The 22,544-nt window shown below is 34.8% G+C and overlaps 1 protein-coding gene and 1 long non-coding RNA gene across 4 annotated transcripts; one reads left to right on the forward strand and one right to left on the reverse strand.

Annotated features, from left to right (window-relative positions):
* Positions 1-257: 257 nt before the first annotated feature.
* On the forward strand, positions 258-19,511 carry LOC103994996 (vacuolar protein-sorting-associated protein 33 homolog). Of its 3 annotated transcripts, none has more exons than XM_009415482.3 (22): positions 259-423; positions 509-548; positions 632-712; positions 851-1,045; positions 3,053-3,163; positions 3,245-3,310; positions 4,731-4,838; positions 4,931-4,975; positions 5,348-5,404; positions 7,373-7,464; positions 10,504-10,555; positions 10,680-10,736; positions 12,909-12,971; positions 13,045-13,151; positions 13,438-13,560; positions 14,031-14,112; positions 14,288-14,358; positions 17,091-17,171; positions 17,989-18,046; positions 18,139-18,197; positions 18,857-18,950; positions 19,097-19,511. In XM_009415482.3, the coding sequence occupies exons 1-22, from the start codon at positions 371-373 to the stop codon at positions 19,184-19,186; spliced, it is 1,785 nt and encodes a 594-aa protein (XP_009413757.2). In that variant the 5' UTR covers positions 259-370; the 3' UTR covers positions 19,187-19,511. The 3 variants fall into 3 exon arrangements, with proteins under 3 accessions (XP_065020873.1, XP_009413757.2, XP_065020872.1); XM_065164800.1 differs by having other exon boundaries at positions 306-423; positions 885-1,045; XM_065164801.1 differs by lacking the exon at positions 19,097-19,511 and having other exon boundaries at positions 258-423; positions 18,839-18,941.
* Positions 19,512-19,630: 119 nt separating this feature from the next.
* On the reverse strand, positions 19,631-22,047 carry LOC108953662 (uncharacterized). Its single transcript, XR_001979561.2, has 2 exons — positions 21,180-22,047; positions 19,631-21,097 (listed from the first exon to the last, which is right to left on the reverse strand). It is a non-coding gene; the product is annotated as an uncharacterized LOC108953662 (long non-coding RNA).
* Between the last annotated feature and the right edge of the window lie 497 nt (positions 22,048-22,544).

A 22,544-nucleotide genomic window follows, 5' to 3' on the forward strand; every position in this document is an offset into this window, starting at 1 on the left:
TCGATATCTTCCCTATGATCATGAGACTCATTGGATCGTCGTCAAAATCTCTTAGTTTGATTTGGTGCAAGACACTTCTACCAATGTCATGTCTTTGAGAACAGAAATCGAAACACTAGCATCAAACCAAGCCGAGCCGGACCGGGTCGATAGGGACCGGAATGGGCCGGGTGAGGCCTAGTCTCGAACCTGTTGATGGAAGTCGAGCAGGAGTTGGGACTCGTTTAAATCCCTGGCCCGATCGTTTTCCGTCCATTTCTAGCGACGGCCCCTAACTGACCGACCGGTGGGAAAGGTACGACGGCAACGATAGCGGAGAAGAAGGTTCTCCGCCACGATTCAGGAAGCCCGGCGAGATCGACCTCGCTTCATGGCGCAGATCCCCAATCTCGATAACGCCCCTGTCAATCTTGCTTCCCTCAGGCATCAACCTCGTTGATTCATCATCGAACTCCTCGGTTTTCCGTTCTTGTGTCTTGCTAATTGATATTCTTGATGTTTGTACCAGGGAGCAATCGCAGAAGGATCTTCTCAACATTCTCAAGAATGTGCGATCCTCGAACCCAGCCGGCCCGATTTCGAGTTCTTGTTTCCTTTCCTCTTCTTGACGATTAGGTTTCTTTCTCTGTAGATTCGAGGGAAGAAATGTCTCGTCATCGATCCGAAGATTGGTGGATCACTTTCGCTTTTGATCCAGACGTCGCTTCTCAGGGTAAGCGGTTTCTTGATTCTTGGTGTCTTTTGATTCTTGGTAGTCTGTTTCACTGCGCCTCCGTTTTCCTTTTCTTCTTTAGTACTTCTTCTTTATGATCTCGCGTGCTATATGATGAGGGTTATGGTGATGCATCAGGAAAATGATGCTGAATTGCGACATCTCTCTGCAGAGCCTGTTCAAACCGAATGCTCCAAGATTCTGTATCTTGTGCGACCGCAGATCAATTTAGTGAAGTTTATCTCATCCAACATTCAGTACGATCTTTCCAAAGGAGTCCAGAGGGAATATTTTGTTTATTTTGTTCCACGTCGGACAGTTGTCTGTGAGAAGGTGAAAAATTATAGATAATTGATTTCTGACACATTGGGCTTCTTATATTCATAGATATTTGTCCGAACACATAGTTGTAGTTCTATTGATGCACATATTCTTTTATTTTATTATTATTATCATTATTATTCTTATAATATACAGTAATTATACCAAAGATCATGTTCATATATACATATCTGTTGAAGCATGGATGGGTTAAAGGAGAAATTCTGATGCTTGTTTCCAAGTAAAGCTGATATGGGAGTTCATAAAATTTCTCAGGATCGTTACTGAACTTTGGCAATTGAGTTATCATCATTGTTGTAAACCTAAAGACAGCTGTTATTTTCTTCTTTCTTTTTTTTTTTGTCATGCTCAAATTGCTACCAAGTTTACTTGTACATGTCTTGTCATTTTACTTGTTGATTATATCAACAACTTTTAACTCTTTTTCTGTTGCCATACTTACACCCGAAGAAATAACTGGCTTGTTTGAAGCAATCATCTTTCTTGTTGTGTTTTTACAACTTTTAGCATCTCTTCCTCAAACCATTGCCTTCCTAATTTTCTTTCCATTGCTGCATCTTGTTAAGGGTCTAGTTGTTACCATGATAGTGAAATTTCTAAATTCGATACCCAAGCCTTTTGATGTTATAGATTACACAAAACTGGTTTATGCAGTATTTCAAAACCTCTGCTTTCGAGGCTTTTTTGCCTTTTTCTAGAGGTATCTGCTACTGTGGCTGCCAAAATCTTTATCTATTGAATACACACATCATTACTTTTATGCTTCTTTATTATATGGGGAGTATGTTTTTGTTAATATCAATTTTCTTATTGGATATTAATTGGCTTTTACAGCTTCAATTTGATTAATCGAAGCGCTACAGTCCTCAAGAAAATAATTGCTTCTTGAATATTCTGTACTTTATTTGGAAAATAAATTGTTTAATATTATTTTTGTTCGACGTAACTTTAACTTTTAAGCAAATTGTCACAAATTCAGTATACTGGTACTGCCCGATTAGTCCTATTTCGGAAATGGGCAAGTCTAATATTGACTTATAAAGGTCTGATGAGTGTACTATTGCCAACTTCAGCTTAAGCTTTTTGACCAATTGTTTAGGTTAAACGAAGTTGATGGATAAATTAGCCTATCAGGCTCGGGTCATGACATTTGATATCAGAGCTGTCCTAGTATTTGATCTTAGTGAGGAGGCTCGAGTAAGAAAGGGTTACCCATGGATGGGGTTAGAGGACTCTTCATGGTGTGGAGTCATCATTGGGCTATGCCTTACATGTACCATATTATAATTTGATTTGGGCTCTTCTAGGCCTTAACGAGGGTGTCAAGTCCTTGAGTGAGGACGATTGTAACACCATGCCAACTTTGATTGGTATACTATTGTTAACTTCAGCTTAAGTATTTTGACCAGTGGTTTAGGTCAAACGAAGTTGATGGGTCAGTTAGCCCACCAGACTCTGGTCGTGATAGGTACTGGGGTCCAACATGTGGAAGCCGATATCAAACCACTTATTTGAAACCTTCGTGCCATCCTAATGCATTGAGTAAAGTCAATCATTGTTTAAGGCAATTCATTGTTTATTGGTAGCCAATTGCCAAGTGTATGTTAATGAACAATAACAAAATTTTTTTGGAGCTTGGCTTTGTTATGAATCCAATTCCAATTGAAGACCAGAAGTTACTAGATTCTTATTATTATTTTTCTGTGTCATCGTCATCTTCTGTTAAATTTATTAAAGATTTTGTTTGTTGCCAATTTTTGTCCTCTCATATCTCCTTAAACCGGATTTATGTCTCTTTATGAAGAAAATTTCATTCCGACCTTTTTCATTTATCATCTCCATTTTGGTTATTCTTACTTTCCAGCATTGCTTTTTTGGAATGAAATTGCATTTAAAATTGCAATTTCTAATTATTTGAAAATTTTGATAGTCTATCTGTAAAAGTTTGTTAATTGAGAAATTGTAATTGCTTAAAAATATTGATATATGCTCTTGCAGATCTTTGAAGAGGAAAAGGTTCATCATATATTGACTATTGGAGAATACCCTTTTTACTTGTTGCCATTGGATGAGGATGTTCTATCTTTTGAACTTGATCTTGCATACAAGGTATACAAGATAAGTATACTTGATATGTTCCATCATTTTAGGTCCCAAAACACTTTTCACGTTTTGTTGTGGATATTGTAGGAGTGCTATGTTGATGGCGACACAAGTTCGGTTTGGCATATTGCAAAAGCTATTCATAAGCTGGAGGTATGTTGTTGCCGTACACTAAAAATATGTATGGATGCTTTTGCCGTCTACCGTATCTGTTACTTATTGAATGTAGTCTGCTTTACTTTTGTTCTAGCTTCTTAGAAATTTATGTTCATATTATTGGGTTTGTTCAGATCTATTTCCTTTGCCACATGTCTTGAACAGTTGGTGAGGAAAAATGATATGCTTCCTTTATTTTTTTTTTTAAAATGTCCAAAATTATCTTCTGGCTTTGATATTCAAATTAGCTGAAGTTAGCTGCATAGATCCTTTTATCATTCGGTTCTGAGAACTTTTTGAGAGCTACATACATCTTTTATTATTTGTCAATCCATCATATTCTTGTTACTTGCATAAGACAGAATGCAGGAATACCATTCCTTTTCTAGAATGTACCAGGTATTCCAACCATGGTTCTAACTTCTAGGTCTCTGATATTGGACGTGACTGGTCTCTGGTTAAACCATTATGGATCCAGTTCGTATGGGTGTACCAACACGGTATGCTGGTACATGCTGAAGTACCAACAGAGTGGAGAAGGATGGGGAAAAGAAGACGAGGGGAAGTACTGACGACAATGGAAGGCAGGTGGGCTGTCTGCACGGGCGATGGTGTGCCCCACACCCCTTAGGCTCAGGGGAAGGGGGCGTGAGATATATATATATATATATATATATATATATATATATATATATATATATATATATATATATATATATATATATATATATATATATATATATATATATATATATATATATATATATATATATATATATATATAGTTTCTTTCATTCTGGGAACACTGTTAGCTCTCACGTCACCATGGGTACTTGTGAACTTCTTAAGACTTCTTCCCTTCTTCTCATTGCATAATTCATAGTGTGGATAAAAGTTCTGGTAATATCTTATGGTGATATTCATTTGACTTCAATGCAAGTGCTGCAAAATGAGTTTCACTAGACACCTTAGAAGACATACTAGAATTATGGATTCTTAATCCTTTACACATTACTTTGAAAGAGCATCCTTTTTCTCTGTATGATTATGGTTCATATTAGTTTATCTTCCTTTTCTGTCATATTTTATTGTCAGAAACTCTTTTCTAATGTAGTGGAAAAGGATACTATCAAACTTCTGATTTTTTTCATCGCTTTTAGTAACTACCAATTATGTTGTTGCTAGTATAGTTTTAGATTTTCTCTAGTCACACATTAAGGAAATCACTGCTGTGCCAGCACTAGCTGTTGACTTCCTGAATATGACAGTTCTTTGATCATTTGAGGAAAAGAACTCTCTCCATTGTTGTGCATCGTACTCTTATTTTTCTTGAAACATGTTTGCATCAGTATTGTCATTTTAATTTGCTTTAGTTGCATCTTGCCTAATTTTATCAAGTCTTGCAATTACATTTCAGTTTTCCTTTGGGATAGTACCAAATGTGAGGGCTAAAGGGAGGGCAGCAACAAAGGTTGCTGACATTTTAAATAGCTTGCAAGTGGAAGAGCCTGTTAACGCAGCTGATGTAATTATATATCATGTGTCCAGTGTCTTTTGCCAAAATTATCTTTCCAATGTGTTATAATTGATGGCAATAATTTTATTATGGTGCTTCAGATGGGAATTCCTGAGATAAACACACTTATTTTACTGGATCGTGAGGTACTTTTCTTTCACAATTTGGATTACTGATTTGTCTACAACACTATGTTGATGATTGAAAAGTGTTCACTAATTTGTTTGATAGGCCAAAATTATCTTTCCGTGTTGCTTTTTTCTTTTTTAATTTATAGTCCAACAGCCATTGCTAACTCTGCCTTATGTAATCTGCTACCCTTGAGGATTTCTTTAATCTTGTTATACAGTCATGTTTGTCAGTCTTCTGTTTTTGAGATTTCTTTCCAAGTTACTGTTCAAAACTAAAATTTTCTGTGCAGTTACTACAGTATGTATTGCTTTCTCTAAGTTTTTGTAAGGCTTGATGATTTCTTTAGAAATCTCTGTATAGTTTTTCTGATTTCATGTGTACTGCAGGTTGATATGGTGACACCTATGTGCTTTCAGCTTACATATGAAGGACTGCTAGATGAGGTCAGTCTAAGAAGATTTGGAACTCCACTGAGCTGGAGATACAAATCAACAACTCTATTGGTCTAATTATTATTTTGTTGTTAATATATCTGCAGATGCCTTTGGACAACAGTAAAACCATATATAAATAAAAATATTCTCAGAACAATATTCTTTTGGTTCTAAATGACTTTGTATTCATGGAGTACTTCTATTAGTATATGAAATAGAAAAATGGGAAGAAGAATGGAAATCAAGGTATTTTTATTTAGTGGCATGCAGCATGCTGGTATGGCATGTGCTGACCCCATTTTGGCATAGGCTTTATGCATGATGCTAGACCATAGCATGTTTACATTCTCTTGACATGTCATAGTATTTTGCCTCGTCCTAATTATTGATGTTGTTGTCTAGTTTCAAAATCTTGGTAGAATCAAACCATGTACATTAATGCCTCTTATTGTATTTTGGGGCAATCCATGAAAGAATTTGTCCAGGAACATTGTTTGACACATTTTCGGCATGATGAATGAATATCTTTCTTTCCAATTTCTTCAATGGCTAAAAATAGATATGATGCAACTAGAGCTGCAATTTTTTATCTTCACATGCTTCACATCTTTGTAGTTTAATTCTTCTTATTTTTTGATATATACACCTATATGAAATATTTATGATACCAAAATTTCAGCTCAGGGCCTAATTTGTCACACGATGTATACATTCATACTGTCATACATACATACATATAAAGATGTATATGTATATATACATACATTCATATATATATATATATATATATATATAAACACATATGCATATATATGCACATATATATGTACATATATATATGTGTGTGTATACATGTATATACACATGTACATATATATACACATATCCATATACACATGTACATATACATACACATATCCATATACACACATATATATATATGTATATACATATTTATATATATATATATGTATACATGTATATATATATTTATATATGTATACATGTATATATATATTTATACATGTATACATGTATATATATATGTATACATGTATACATGTATATATATATGTATACATGTATACATGTATATATATATGTATACATGTATACATATATATATATGATGTATGTATGTACATGTATACATATATATATATATATATGTATACATATATATATATGATGTCTGTATGTACATGTATATATATATATATGTATATACATGTATATGTATACATATATATAATGTATACACACACACACATATACACACACACATAGTAATTGTGTCTCTAGTAAGTGGAAAATCTATATCTCAGTTAACTTTTTGGGTCAATTGTAACTAGACCAGTAAAACTCATATCTCAAGTTCAATTACTTTCACAGTAGTGTGAATTTAATCCTACCCACCATCATCTTTGTATGCACAGAAAATGTTCCTCTTCATGTGTACACTGATCTTCATGAATATTTTTATTTGTACTTGTACATGGTGAAAAAATTGTCACAACTTAGTCCGATGGGATAATTGAGCCACTAACTCTGCTATTAACTTTGTTGGGGCTGGACAACTAGTTCAAAATGCATAAAGTCTGGAATAGTAGCAGTACACCATTAAATCAGATTTAATAAGTCAATTTAAGAGCTTACTCACTTTTGATATGGGCTATACTGCAGTATTACAGGTATTACAAAAATAGCTCAATGGTGGTTAGGATCATGCCACCTACATGGATGATGACGTATACATTATAGTTTTGCTGGTTTTATGAGTTATACGTAAATTTCTATTACAAAGTATAATTGTTTGACTCATTTTTGTTTAAATAATGATTACTTCCATCGATCTTCATTTTCTAGGATATTATGTGATCAGACATTCTCTATTAATTTCACTGCATAATTTAACTTTTGTGCATCCAACATTACCTAGTACTAACTTTATTTTATGGAAATTTTACTAACATGCAGATCTTGCAAATTAATAATGGGTCTGTGGAGGTTGATGGTACTGTAATGGGCCAACAAGATGGAAAGAAGATTAAGGTTCCCCTGAACTCGAGGTACTTCATTATTTTATTGGTTAACTTTAATATTTTGATTGTGTCAGGATTTCTATGAAGTCAATTTCATGGATATTATGGTTAGAAAATGTAAACAGATGGAAAAAAATTAAAAGTGCACATTAGACCAATTCCTATTCCTCTATTATGAAGTATAGCGGGTTGTTTGGCATGAAATTTACTTGAGGCAAAGATAGTTTAAGCCTGTCAACTTATTTCATTACAACAACAACAATAAGCTAATATCACAACTATTTGGAGTCAACTACATAGATTTTTTGCTGTCATTTAGTTTTTTAGAAAGTTCATTGGGATCATGAAATAGGGAGTACAAAAGGAGGGAGAGAGAGAATCTAGAACAAAGGCCTCCCAAACATCTCATAAGAGAAAAGTTCTCTATGCAAAAATCTCCAAATAACAACATAGATATAAACTAGGCACCTGAATATTAGAAGCCTTTAGGAGCACACAACGGTTATCAAAATTCTATTTTTTTCCCTTGCTAGGGGTTAATTCTCCACCATAAGGCATCTGATAGAATTGCAAATCACTTGTCACATAAGCAAACACTTATTCCTTGCTGTCCAAATCTTTAAACAATTGAAGATAAAGAGACAATCCCATTAATAACTCTATCTACTCTTAACCCTGTGATTCTCTAGGTCTTCAGGATGTGGTTAATTTTAGTATATCTCAAACTTAGGATGCATTTGGAAATATATTTGTATTTTTAATGTGCATTTGGAGAAAGAGATATGAGTGAATGTACAATTGTGGAATTCTTTTAGTGCTTAATAAACAATAGATGAAAATTACATTTTAAATATGCATTGATGTAAGTATTATTTGGTAAAATTATATTTCAAAAGTCCATTGAGTATCATATGACAAATATTTTAATATTTATTCAAAAAAATATTTTTTTATTTAAATTAATAATTAAAAAAATAAAAAAATAAATGAATGTATGTAATCTTGGAAAAAGATTTTGTATGGCCCAAATATATAATAAATAAAAAATATAATCATATAATTGAATGTAGAATAACATTTGAAAATAAATAAATAAAATTTTAACTTATAGAAAACATATGTCATGTTGGTTTCTCACTAAATCATGTTCGCAATCTTTGTGATTTTAGATAATATCATAGAGTAGTTTGAAAAATTAAAAATTTACATTAGCATCCCGCAAATGCTGAAATGCTAATGCTACCATGGTGCAACATCAACGTTTTAACATCTGCAATGCAATGTCAAAGTCAAATATGATTTGAAAAAAAAAATACCAAACATCAATTCACATTTGAACTGTGCATTGGACCCTCAATGCACATTTCAAATGTGCTCCCACGTGCATTTTTAGTCTCCCATTGTATTCTATACTTGGCTACATAAGGGCAAATGAGAAGGACATAACTAGCAGATACGTTCTAGTCAATGATTTAAAAAGCTCTAGGCGCCAAGGTCCCAAAATGCCTGAGCGAAACGAGGTACTCTGAAATATTAAAATATAAAAATTATATAATATAATTATTTAAATAAAAAATATAATATTAAATAAAAAATATACTGTTAACAATATATTACTTAAGTGGGGGAGAAAAAATATTCTCTGAAATATTCAAATATAAAAAATAAATAATATAATTAAAAATATATTTATTTAAATTAAAATATGATATTAAATTTAAAATATACTGTTAACAGTATATTACTTAAAGTTAGAGGGGGGAGAAAAAATGTTAATAGTAACAGAGGGAGATAGCAGCAGTGACGGATGATTAGTTTAAGATAGTTGCAGTAGCGCTGCGAACGACAATAACGGCAGTGGTGGAAGCTGTGGACAGCAGCAGCGACAACGAGGGAAGCTGTGTACAGTAGTAGTGACAATGACGAAATTTGCGAACAATAGCAACGACAACGGCGGAAGTTGCTGATAGCAGCGGCGGCAGCGACGGAAGCTTCAGAGGCGTCCGTCGGTGGTGGAGGAGCCTACGGTCCTCTCCCTCGATAGTGGAAGGAAGCTACGAGGGCTGTCAGACTTGTTCGTCGACAATAGAGGAAGGTTCGATCTGCTGTGTTTGCGTTTAAGGCAGCTGCAGAAAGCGTCGGCGGCAAAGGCAAAAGTAGCACTAGGGTTCCTTGGGGTCATGCGTGCATGAAGCATGGCTTTTGAGGTAAGAAACTATGAACCGAACTAGCCTAAAACTGGTTCGGTTCGCCTAATTGAATCGGGCGCTTGCCCAAAGCGCTTAGCGCTTGCATTTGGGTGAGCTCCCAAGTGGCACCTCATTGAAGCGCGTTGCCTGGTGCACACACGAGGTGCTCGAGCCTCACCTCGCCTCGCTCGAGCGCTTAGGCGAGCGCCTATTTAAATCACTGATCCTAGCAATTGTAATAGTTGTAAGAAGCATTTTCTCTCCATTGATTCCTTAAAAATGATATGTGTTGAATGAATTTTGTCTATCCTTAAGTGCCAACCACAAAAACTTCCCCTACCAAAGGCTGGGCATTTCCAAAGAACTTATCAAATAGAGAGGAGACACCTTTAAACTTGAGAAAATTATGAAACAATTCTTCAAGTATCATTAAGAATTAACATAAAACTTTCCCTGCTTTCTTTTACATGCATTTCTTGTGCATAGAACTTGTTTTCATACATTTTCAAGTTGAATTCTTCTATATTTTACTTCACAAGAGAATATTGTTGAATCAGATCCGATGTGATTCAGTTGAATTCTGTGCCAAATGGTTGGCACAAATCTTTGTTTGCTACCATGAGAAGTGCTTGGTAATTCTAGTTTAACATTTTTGTACAATTTTGTAGTTTAACATATGCATATGGACATTTAGATACCGCCATTCTCTTGTTACCCTAATTGAAGTAAAACTAGGTTTTAGTAACCTAAGTTTGCTTATCTGACTTTACTTTGAACAACTGGATACAGAGATGAACCAGTGCAAGAGGTTTACATATTGTAATGGTACCCAGAATAGCTCTGCATTTACATTTTCTTTATGTTTCTTTTGTTTCAGTGACAAGTTGTACAAGGAAATCCGGGATATGAACTATGAAGTTGTGGTTCAGGTTGTTCAGTTTCATTCATTGTTATTCTCCATTTTCAATATTCAATCTGCTAGTAAACTTATATCATCAAATATGTACTATTTGTTGTTTTTCCAATGTTACTGATTTGGACTAATAATTGCAGGTTCTGCGCCAAAAGGCAACTTCAATCCAACAAGACTATGCAGAAGTAAAATCTACTGTAAGGACTATAACAGAACTCTATGCTTCTATTGATTTCCACTGGGGAAGTAGTTTCTGTTATTATTTGATGTTGATGTTAAAACAGAGCAGCCTAGTGTATCTCACCACTTCAACGTCTCATTAGAATTTCATATTGTTTATGTCTATTTGCAGATTTGTGCAATTAAGTATTTATTGTTGTTAATGTTTGAATTGAGTATTCATTAAGAAAGTAAACTGACGTTTTATGTTGTAGTTCCTTGTTTCTGTTGGGCTGTTCCTTAAGCACTCCTTAAAAACGTATGATTGAATGTTTTAAAAGAAGTCAAAACATATGCATTAACTTAACATTCTTTAAAAAATTATCCGCTAGATATGGCTAAATAGGCACCAACTTTTGTTGAGAGTTCTCAGTAATAATCTTGGTAGCCATGTTGCATTATTAATGCTTTTGCTTACTGTCATCCCAGCAAATTATTTCAATTGTTAATTTCTTTTTCTTGTAAAATCTCTGTTATCATCCATATTTTTTATAGTTTCATCTCATATTAATGAGTAAATATCTTTAAATATCATGAGAAAATCCAATTCATCAAGGGGGAAAAAAAAGTGATCCATATAAATTAAAGAATGAAAATATGATAGTTAGACAAAGGTTGGCCTCATTGTATGCTAGGTTAAATCTTTGGTATTTATTTCAAAGGTAACCCACAGCTAGATTAATGTTTCATTGTTTGAGATATTTATTTCATTTGCCATTCTACCTTCACAGTATTTAATCTTTGTCCTTTTCTTCTTGTGATTGTCTCCAACTCTTTTGCCATCTTTCGTTTTATTGATCATCTTCACAACAGCCATGGTTGTTGTAATTGGGTTTACATTTTGATGTTGTTCTAACTTACAGTAATAGAACAACAACAAAGCCGTAAATCCCAACTATTCGGGGTTGGCTATATGAATCTTTTGCCACCATTGGAATGTGTAAAATGTTATATGTTTAGTTAAGTTTCTGGTACTTAAATATTTATTTATAGTTTATATTAAGGTATTTTTAGGTTATTCTCTACCTCTCCTCATACCACTAGCATTAATTATTTCACCTCTTCTGACTACCACGTCCAGAGGTCTCTTAGGCATATGTCCATACCATCTTAAATGATTCTCTCATCATATCCTTTATCGAAGCGATTCTTGATTTTTCACAAATAAAAATATTTATTTTCTTATCTTTCCTGGTAACTCTACACAACCATCTCAATATTCTTATCTTGGCAACATAAACATAATCAGTATTGTCAAGTAACTTACAGTAATAGAAGGGAAAAAAGGATTAAGAGGAAAGAAATGAAAAAAAAATGTTTTTTGTAGTTGTAAAACAGTTTAGTTGCAACGTAATCATTATTGCCTTTCGTAGCTTGTATAAGACTTGGATTTTTGTAATGTCTTTTTTTGTGGTTTATAGATCCATATACATGTGTTTTTCATGCCTTTTTCATTGAGTCTTAGCATGATATGACCATACTGCTTATTTTTCTGGACATTGGACTTACTAGTTTCATACCCACAGTATTATGCTCTTTTTTAATTTTCTTTAGAATATTAAGCATCTTCAGATTTCACGAGCTGACTTGGAACTTGTTCCTCTTTTTCTTGATACCATATAAATTATCGTGCTTTTGCTTTGTCTTTTCCATATATACCTTCAAGGTTGTTTGCCCTGCTTGAGCTGATTCTGTGGTAAGTCATGGAAAAGAGATGGTGTATAGGCAATTATTTCAGTTTCTTTTAAACATGGGTTCTGATTCACACTCCAACTGTGTTACAACACTGAATAAACTAATGGGAATGACAGAAGCCCACTAAACAATTAGAGATCCCTGTACATGTGAAGTTTCTATTATTAAATTCTTCTGATGTTGTGTGAGTTACACTCTATTCAAATTTCACATGTATATGTTTTTTCTAGTGATGTTTTACCCTATCTTTTGGCCTGCTAATGGATCCAGAGTTAGTTAGCAGTAGATTAATTTTTTAAATTTTCCTTCTTGCTTTTCAGTGCATAACTTCTTATCTTGTTGTCATGCTGTTGAGTTTGACATATAGATGTAGCAGTATTAAGCTCCATGTGATTTGAATGAACATTATTTCTGTATTATGTTACTTATTTTATGGTTGCTTGTGTATATAACAGTCTCAATCTGTATCTAAGCTGAGGGATTTTGCTAAAAAGTTGTATTCAGTACCAGAAATAGCTGTAAGTTCCATTGTCTTTTCTCTTTCCTCTAATTCAAACTTCTACATGAACTTACAGCTGATTTTTTCTCCAGAGGCATGTAAATCTCGCCCATCATTTGCAATCTTTTACTTGCAAACCATCATTCCATGCTCGACTAGACATAGAACAAACAATTCTTGAGCTTCAGAATTTTGAAGCGTAAGCTAATTCATCTAACTTCTCTTTTTCAGTTATTATCTGTTCTAATATTTTAGTGGATAGAGGCAGCTGGTGACTTTTTCTTAGAGAAAAAACTTCTGTAGTCTCTGTTCTATGAGTAGGAATTGCTATGTTGGTACTCATTTTTTAGTCCCTTTATAACTCAAGATGCTTCATGTTCATGAAACTGAGTTCCTAGAATTAATAAAAAGCAAAAAGTTGATCTTTTTCTTAATATTAATTTCTTTTATATTGTTTAATCTTAGCTAGTGTATCCAAATGACAGATGTTTTGAGTACATTGAGGAGATGATCCACAAACAGGAACCACTTGTCAATGTGCTACGGTTGCTGGTGTTATTTTCCATTACTAACTCTGGTCTTCCTAAAAAGAACTTTGATTATTTGAGGTAATACTTCATCATTAACATATCAGTTTATTTTTATTTTTTGGATGATACTATTATAGTTTTACATTTTTTGGCATTTAAGAAAATATTGAGTTTCTTCCAAGTAAGCATGGCTGATATGTTCAGCAATTGAAGCCTTTGGGCATTCACTGCTCATTATCATTGTTGTTTTATAAAGTACGATGCATAGTTTTGTTAAGTCTCTTGAACTATTTATGATGCTATATTGTCCTCAATGTTCAAACATGTGATTGTCTTGCCAATGTTTAGTGTCATTAGTGCGATGATGTCATTAGTGGCACACTTTTTGCTTATTGTGCAACTGTCTATTTATAAAGAATTATATTACTGTTCAATATTTGACATTTGTGGTGGAGACCATATTAGATTCATTTTTCTGTCATAATCATTATTTAGTTACTGTGACATTCTGATATTCAATAATAAGATGTCTCTGTTTTCTCAATTAGGAGAGAGATACTCCATAGCTATGGATTTGAGCATATGCCCACATTGTATAATCTGGAAAAGGCAGGCCTCTTTAAGAAACAGGTAGGTACCATAAAATTAGAATTTGAGGTATTTTGTTATGTTTGATCTATTCATTATGCCTCTATTATTTGTTATATGGACAGTCTCTCTCTCTTTTTAGTTTTTATCACGTTCTCTTTTCTTTTGGGTTAGTTTTCTCCATTATTTTCTCATATGCATTTGACCTGCTGTGTAGGAATCTAAAAGCAACTGGCTTACTATTGCTCGAGCTTTGCAACTTATTGTTGAGGACACTGAAACGGCCAAGTATATCTATGTATTCACAATTGTTTTCATATTGTTGGTGATTATTTTATATTGACTAAACTCGTTTATCTTATGCTTTTTAATCATGCTGTTTCTTGTCCGATTGACTATACTTTTGGCATGTGCCTCTCATATTTTCTACCTCTTATATGACTTTTTATAATTGAGTTCTGATCTCGAATGCAACATTGCTACCTGATTTAAAAGGGATGATAGTAGGTGTTAGTTAATACTTTCAAACTAAATATAATTAATCTTGCATGTGGCACCAAGGATTGTCAATTACACTGATGTAGCAATTCCTCGGAACAGTATCTTTATTTTGTTAATTGATCCTGTACTCATCAAATTGTCATTGTTTCTTCTATACATTATTTTGTTATCTTCTAAAGATTAATTGGTCGATAACAGACTAAATCTAGAACCATTATACCATTATTTTCCGTGATTACCATCTGTTGATCTGTATTGGACATTAAATTCAGCATTAATCTTTTTTATATAGTATATAGTCTATTAGGGAAAGAAGTATCCCTGTGTGAATATCTTTAAAAATTAAAATACCTACATTTTACTGTTGTTGCTCTAAGCTTCCTTTTGCTTGCAACTATTAATGTCTGCTCTGTCCATGTGCCGTAACAGTTTATCAATTGTCATTCATGAATTTTGCTATTAGAAGCACCAGTTATTATGGTTTATTATGGTATTGCATATCTACTTGTTTGTGCTGGAAAATACAAAGCTCTAGTGACAATTTTAGGAGATTTGCTCTATCAATGTTATATCCATTTTCAAACTGCACAAAATTCAGATGTAATACTAACATATATTTGGATGCAGTAGAAAGATTTATGAGATGCAATGTCCTTACAAATAATAAAAGCTCTCTAATTGTTCACACAAAATTAATTCAGTTAGTAATCATTAACAAGTTTGTTTTTTAGAAAAGAAAAAAGTGTCATTATTGTGTTGTTTGATACCATCAGTAGTAAACAAAAAATTGAAGTTTGCATCGCAAAATCTAGGGGAGCAATGAGTTCTAGCTATGTTGGCAAGCTTATGAGAAATGGAATTGGTTGTTTTGTATGCCCCAAGGAGAAGGTTCCTTTTGGGAACCAAATAGTTGAGGCACGATTGGGTGTGTAAATATCTACACAAACAAGGGCTTGGACTTTACACCGGATGGTGCTAGGAGAAGTCAAAATTAATGAAATAGAGCGTCATTTCTGTTCTTTCAAAGCAGCCAAAGGGAAGTCAAAATTAACGAAAGTAAAGTAGAAGAGGATTTGTTGAGATTGGTTCCTTCATACAACCAATACTGTTGGGCCATTCATTAAGATGCTGAAAATGTAATCCCAAAGCATATTGTGCGAGGTTCCAATATTCAATAGCAAAGTAACAAAAAAAAATGTGGGAAGTTGAGTCAGGACCAATGTGGCAAATTGGGCACAGAGATGGGTAACAGTGTATGATATTAGATAGATAGAGTGAGGTAGGTAGTCTGTTCCATAGGAGTTTCCAAAGGAAACACTTATTTCTAGGAAAAACATTGACACTCCAAATCACCTTCCAGCCATGCCATTCTCTACCTGGGTCTCTATGTCCTTGATTTAGAAAGTGTATAAACTATTGGATGTTGCCAACCCGGAAGGGTGAGGCGTCCATACCCAAGTGTCATCACAGGACTGCATGGTGATATGGATAGAGGATAAGAGGTTTACAAGTTCATTAAAGAAAAGGGAAGTAAGAGTATCAAGTTTCCAAGCATGATTAAGGTCAAATACAAGGGTGAAGTTAGAAGTTAAACTCATATTTATGAAGGTGGGCCAACGATTAAGTGTCATCACAGGACTGCATGGTGATATGGATAGAGGATAAGAGGTTTACAAGTTCAGTACAGAAAAGGGAAGTAAGAGTATCAAGTTTCCAAGCATGATTAAGGTTAAATACAAGGGTGAAGCTAGAAGTTAAACTCATATTTATGAAGGTGGGCCAATGATTAAGAGGTCTATCATATTATTTGGAAGCCAAGAATTGGCTAAGGAGTGTAAGGGAATAGAGTTGATGACAGAATCGATGAGAATGACCTTGCCTGCTTGAGAGATTGTATTTTTGTGCCATCTGTCAATTCTGGTAAGAATTTTATCTATAAGTTTGTTCTTAATGGTTTTTGGGAGGTGGGTGTGAGTGACAAAACAAGTTACTTTAGCACAATCTGTTACTTTTGTCTTTGTAAGTTGTCACCAAATTAGAATATAGTAATTCAGAGTTTTCTAAACATGTTTGGAATTCCATTTGCTCTATTATTTGTGTTACCTTGGATGTATTGGGACACAAGAATTCTAGAACAGAACAAATGTTTTTATTCTCCATTGATGAAACCAATGGTGTCAATGGATAGTTAATTATCATGTGCTGCTGAGAGAATTATTTTTCTCATCTTATTTTACACTGCCGAGAGAATTATCCATAGACAAGTCTCATTGTATAGATGCTTAAAGCAAACTTTAGTCGATTGTGTCCTTGGATGTAGTAAACTCAATCCAGAAACTTCTCATACAGAATAAATTGTTGATGTTCCTATATGTTATGCTCTTTCAGGTTTTTCTGCACACTATCATGTTAAATCAGTATTGTATTGCACACAGCTTTTAGTACTTGACTTTTTATTCTTTCCAGTAAATGTTAACCATTTGTATCTGAGTGTTTTAGCATCCCTGACTGCATTTCAGCCCCAATGATATCTCGTACATATTTTCTGGATATGCACCTCTTAGCATTCGGCTCATACAACATGCGATTCGATCTGGATGGTAGGTTTTTTTTTCTCAACCATGTTTATTTCCAGTTTAATTTAGTGGATATCACTACTACAAATTTCTTATTTGTCCTGCTTTTTGGTATCTTTGCTTTTCTGTTGAGCTGTTGAAGGATCTATTGTTTTACTTCCCTACAATGTTTTCAAAGACCAAAAAAGACTTGGCTAGAGAAGGAAAAAAGGACATGATGATTTCATGTTTTTTGTAGGATGGGCCCTTTATAGAGTGAAATATCAAGGATCAATATAGTCATTCCAAATGGTTGAACCTAACTCACTAGTAGGTTAACCAGTTCTATCCTAGCCAACCCTGTCTAGTTCGTGAATTTTTGTGAATTGACTTGCCTACACAAGAGGGGCTTCAAAAGGCTATTTACCAGCATGTGGGAGCCAATATTTTCCACTAAATATAACTAGATGATGAACACTCTTGAATTTTCCACTAAATATATTGAGCTGGAAAGCAGAGTGGTGCTTCATGGTGAAAATATGACCATGGTTTTAAATATGGAATTTCTGGTACATGCCAACTAGTATTTAGTCTTCTAACCAAGTACCTATATTGGAACATATGACTTGATACTAATACATAAGTAATTTTTTATTTTTTATTCAATGATACTGTATGGTATACCCAGACATTCCATCCAATATATTGACACCATACCTGTCTGGATAATGGACCTATGTATAAAACCTTAGAGTAGTAGATAAATATTCTTTTTAATTGTGCTTATTACATACATGAAGATGGTCCAAAGTTTGTACTTTGTCATACATAGTCCTTTTCTTATAACCAAGTTGTCAAGCAGGCGCTCTATTGAAGAAATAATGAAGCTGTTACCAGGACCTCATGTGGATCTAAAGAGGGTATGTTTGCAAATTTCCTATTTGGCTTAGATTGTAGATAAATTTTATATTTGCAATTGTGAAAATCTTGCTTTTATTTGTTTGTGTATTAGGGTGCTTCCAGTTACAGTTCATTAGACGCAAATCCCATTTTCCAATCTAATCTTGACAGGTACTTCGAAACTTTTTGCAAGCATTTTAAAGTTGGTTTAGAACTTGTGTAACTCTTTACACTTCACTCTTCTCTCCTGTAAGCTCGTTAAGTATATTATTTTGACTATTTTGAGCTTGCTTAATTGTTAAAAAATTGTAGATTTTATTAGTTACTATTATATTGTTAAACTATATATTGTTATAAAAGTGTACTAAGCAAAATTGGCTCTACTTTATTTTGACTAGGGATGGTCACTACGATATGGTCACTATGATGTGTACGATATGGTCCAATATCCATAGATCAAAGCAGTCCAATTCATTTTTCATTATTTTGTCAATTGATATAGGCAGTTTGAGTTGGTATACCATTCAGTAGATGACCAAAATCAGTGATCATGGGCTAAGAAACTTGAAATGTAATTCCTGTTTGATCATCGTACCATTCTCAGAGTGAATGGGTAAAATTAAAAGAAGTGGAAGCAAATGACAAAATGGAAAAATTACCTGTTTGATAAATTTATATATGAATAAAGAAAGGAAATTTGACATAGAATTTCCTTTATCGTGGTAACTTAATCTGAATTGCTTGCATCTTACTGATTGTGTACAACCTTTTTGCCGACAAAAAGAGGATGTTTGCCTACAATGAAATGTTAGAATATAAACTGTTACCAGGGTTGCTGACGGACGCCGGTCCTTAGCTTTGGTGATCTTCATTGGAGGAGTAACTTATGCGGAAATTGCTGCTCTTCGTTTTCTTAGTTCACAGGTATACTGCTGCACCTTTACCCCCCCTTCTCTTCTCTCTAAACTTGGTCAAAATAAAAATAGCTTGCCTGTTGGATTTGCTTCAAGTATGCCTTCCGAATTTGTTGCGATAGAAATTCTTAAGCCATGCTCCCATGCCATTTGCAGGAAGGAATGGGATATGACTTCATTGTTGGGACTACAAAAATGGTAAATGGGACCACAATGCTTGAAACTCTTATGATGAACAACGTTTAAGGGGGAAAACCACCTTGATGTGTTTGACTGAGCCATTAGTGTCCTAATGTTTCATTCAGAAAGACCAGCATAGCTTCATATGCTGCTGGGCACTTTTTGACTGGACCGGCTGGAGTGAGCCTGTTTCCCTCGAAAGGACCTTTGATTATCTGAAAGTGGTTTTGATTGTAGAAACTTTAACAGTGTACAAAGAAAGGTGATTTGTTGTTAGTATTCAGGTTTCAAGAACCGAAAAACAAATTGATTGCACAATCACATGTAATATTTTATTGTAACTATTTGAACAATTGGATATAAACAGTGTTGAGAACGTGTTTTTGCATCAGCAGGTCATCTTTGATTTACTGTTTGTTCCTTGTGATTAATCTTTGGGCAATATATAACTGCCCCCATAGTGTGTCACAAATAATGCAATGTTATACAACATTGAACTATGCAACCAAGTGAGGAGGAGGTCATATGATATAAGAAAACAACCGCAATTATGTTCTACAAAAGACTGCATAACTGAAGAATTCCAAGACACACATTGTAGATGAATTCAGTTTGGAATCAGAATAACAAAATCAAGATATTCCAATAGAAAACTAAATAAACTAAAACACCCTTCAAGTAGAAACTAATTAAGAACGCGTGCTAAACAGGGTAGATCATTTGAAAATTTGATCCTGAAACAAAGCGGAACAAAAGACAACACATGAACGGTGACCATTTCTACCAGCTGGAAAATAGATGACTAGCCAAAAAAAAAACAGGTTCTCCATTTTGATCATTTCTACAAGCAACATGAACCATAGAGAATAAAAATATCCCCTTGAGAAAAAAGATAGCAGTGGAGACTGGAGACTATGCAAGAGAACTACCAAGAATAGAACCAATCTAGCATATGTTATGCACTGTAATTTTGGAACAGAAAAGGATGTCTTCCTTTTTGAAAAAGTTACATCTGATATACAAGTATGCCTTACATCAATAATGATGACTGTAATAAACAAAAATAACTTAGACATGAAACAATCACAATTACCTACAATGTTAAACTATAAACACTAAATTTATACCTTCATTCATTTATCGACATGCAAAAAGTTTAAACACCAAGCCAAAATCTGGACTCCATATTCTAATAATAACAAAATTAATGCCACAACTATTTGGGGTCAGCAAAATCTGGATTCCAGACTACTTAGTTGATCCTGCAAAAGCAAGGAACTAATCGTTTTAAGAAAATATTCACCTTGCTAGAAGGTCTATATTGCGACCAACCAACAGAACCTTTTGCAAACAGACACCATCATTCCATTTGGAATAATGCGAAATCAGACAATTACGAGGGGGGGCCAGATACAAAACATAAAACAGAAAACTCCAATGGAGCAAAGAAAGAGATGAATGCATCAATAAATTAGCTAAAGGAGTGTTTGATCAAACGGAACAAACAACAAGAGCTAGATACTGCTAAAATGAGAGAACCAAAATAAACATGAGAAGCGAGTCATCTTTCAAGAAAATACAGGCATAAAATGAAACCTTAAAACCTCTAAAGACATCCTGATAAAGGTAAGCAAGAAACGAAGCAAATAAAATTTATAAACTTCCCATGCACCTGCAAGACTAACTTCTTTGGTGATACAGTATCATCTCTACAAATACAATTTGCTAGAGTACCTGACACAAAGATGTTGATACATACAACATCAAAAGAAAAGAAAAGATGTGCTATCATAATCAAGCAACTGATGATATAAGATATCGATGCCTAACCGAGCTACCCTTTCATCATCCTTTTACGATCGGAAGACAAAGCATCTAGAGAGGAGAGAAGATTTAGGGTCTGGATCATACACACATCACGAATCTGAAGCCGATCCGAGAACCCCGACGAGGCACATGCTCGGGTCCGTCGTTGATCTTCGTCCATGATCGTCTCACAGATCAGAATCAAGAAAGATAAAACACACGAAAGGGTTTCGAATCAGAAAAGAAGAATCACCGGCATTGGGGAGGAGGTAGTAACCCTGCGCTCTCCCTGAGCTCTGCCTCAAAGAAAGGGGAAAGAACCGACACAACCGCCTTCCTCGCAGATATTTATAGGGAAAGGAAGCGCGCCCGATTTGGGTCGGGCGAGAAATCGCTCGATCCGACCCGTCGGCTTACGAACCCGTCTTATTTATTCAACCCATGTGGATGTATTTGAAATTTCGAATAAAATAAGAACTCTATAGGGTGGGTCCCGCAAGCATGCTTGTGTCTCCTGCCTGCTCGCAAACAGCAACGGATTGTAAACCCATGGTTTGATTATCCCGGTTTACCCCATCTAATTAACGGCCGTGATGCATTGGCCTCATACGCACCACGGCAGTTTACCGGATTGATCTCGAGAGAGAGGGAAACCGAACCATTCTGAACAGTGAAAGCGTAAAACAACATTACAGAGAAAAGAACGAGAGAGGAGAAACAACAAGACAACTCAAATTCACGGCTACGGGAAGAACCATCCAACGGAATAAACCATTTCGAGGGCAAGGACGATCGGATTCACCTTCCGTTCAGCATCAAGACGAGAGCATGCGCCTCTGTCTTGCTCAAATCCAGACAAGAAGGAAAGAGGGTTAAGGTCATTCAGACGCGTCAACAGTCTCGAATTCAACACAGTCTCTATGAGCACGGACGATCGATCCAAGAATCGTACACGCGATCGAGACTTTGCGATTCGCCGACTCACAGATCCAAGAACACCGGGGCAGATGATCGAGTCCTGCAGAACCTTCAACAAGATACATTAGATCAAATCAAGAAAGACAAAGGGAAAGCGATACGAGGTAGAGGACATCCAGAGCAGGGGAAAGACTATGCCTCGAACTGATGATGAGCAAGAAATAAAGACCACCTCCGTCGCGGATGTGTCTATATATATATACACGTGGAAGACGCACCCCGACCATGGACGACTTTGGATCGGGCAAGAAATCCCTCGACCCGGTCCAGTTCAATTCATCCGACCCGTCAGCTAATAAAAATAATTTTAGTGATTTAATTAATGTGGTATGCCATTAAAATGTCTACCAGGTGGGTCCCACGCTCACGGACCAATGAAACGTGTAAAGGGGAGCACGTCTTACTATCATTCCTGCAATTGCCAAACGGTGTTGTATGTTCATCAGGTTTCTTAGATAGATTTTTAGCCAACTTCAATTATTTGGGGAAATGTGGACAGTGGATGATTCTTCAAGGATTTTAGCAGCAGTAATTTATACGGCTTTGTTAACTCCTTTTATTGTTTGTAGACTCCCATACAAAAGTAGACTTCATAAATACATAGTTAAAAACGATAAGAGGGAGCTAACGAAAACCTGTT

This window comes from Musa acuminata, chromosome BXJ3-8 (assembly GCF_036884655.1).
Source record: "Musa acuminata AAA Group cultivar baxijiao chromosome BXJ3-8, Cavendish_Baxijiao_AAA, whole genome shotgun sequence".
In the NCBI taxonomy this organism is placed as follows: Eukaryota; Viridiplantae; Streptophyta; class Magnoliopsida; order Zingiberales; family Musaceae; genus Musa; species Musa acuminata.

Excerpts from the sequence above, each read along its gene's own strand:
- LOC103994996 (XM_009415482.3), top strand. The coding sequence starts at position 371 with ATGGCGCAGATCCCCAATCTCGATAACGCCCCTGTCAATCTTGCTTCC. Across the intron at positions 3,311-4,730 it reads AAGCTATTCATAAGCTGGAG|TTTTCCTTTGGGATAGTACC; the intron begins GTATGTTGTTGC and ends ATTACATTTCAG. Across the intron at positions 5,405-7,372 it reads ATGAAGGACTGCTAGATGAG|ATCTTGCAAATTAATAATGG; the intron begins GTCAGTCTAAGA and ends ACTAACATGCAG.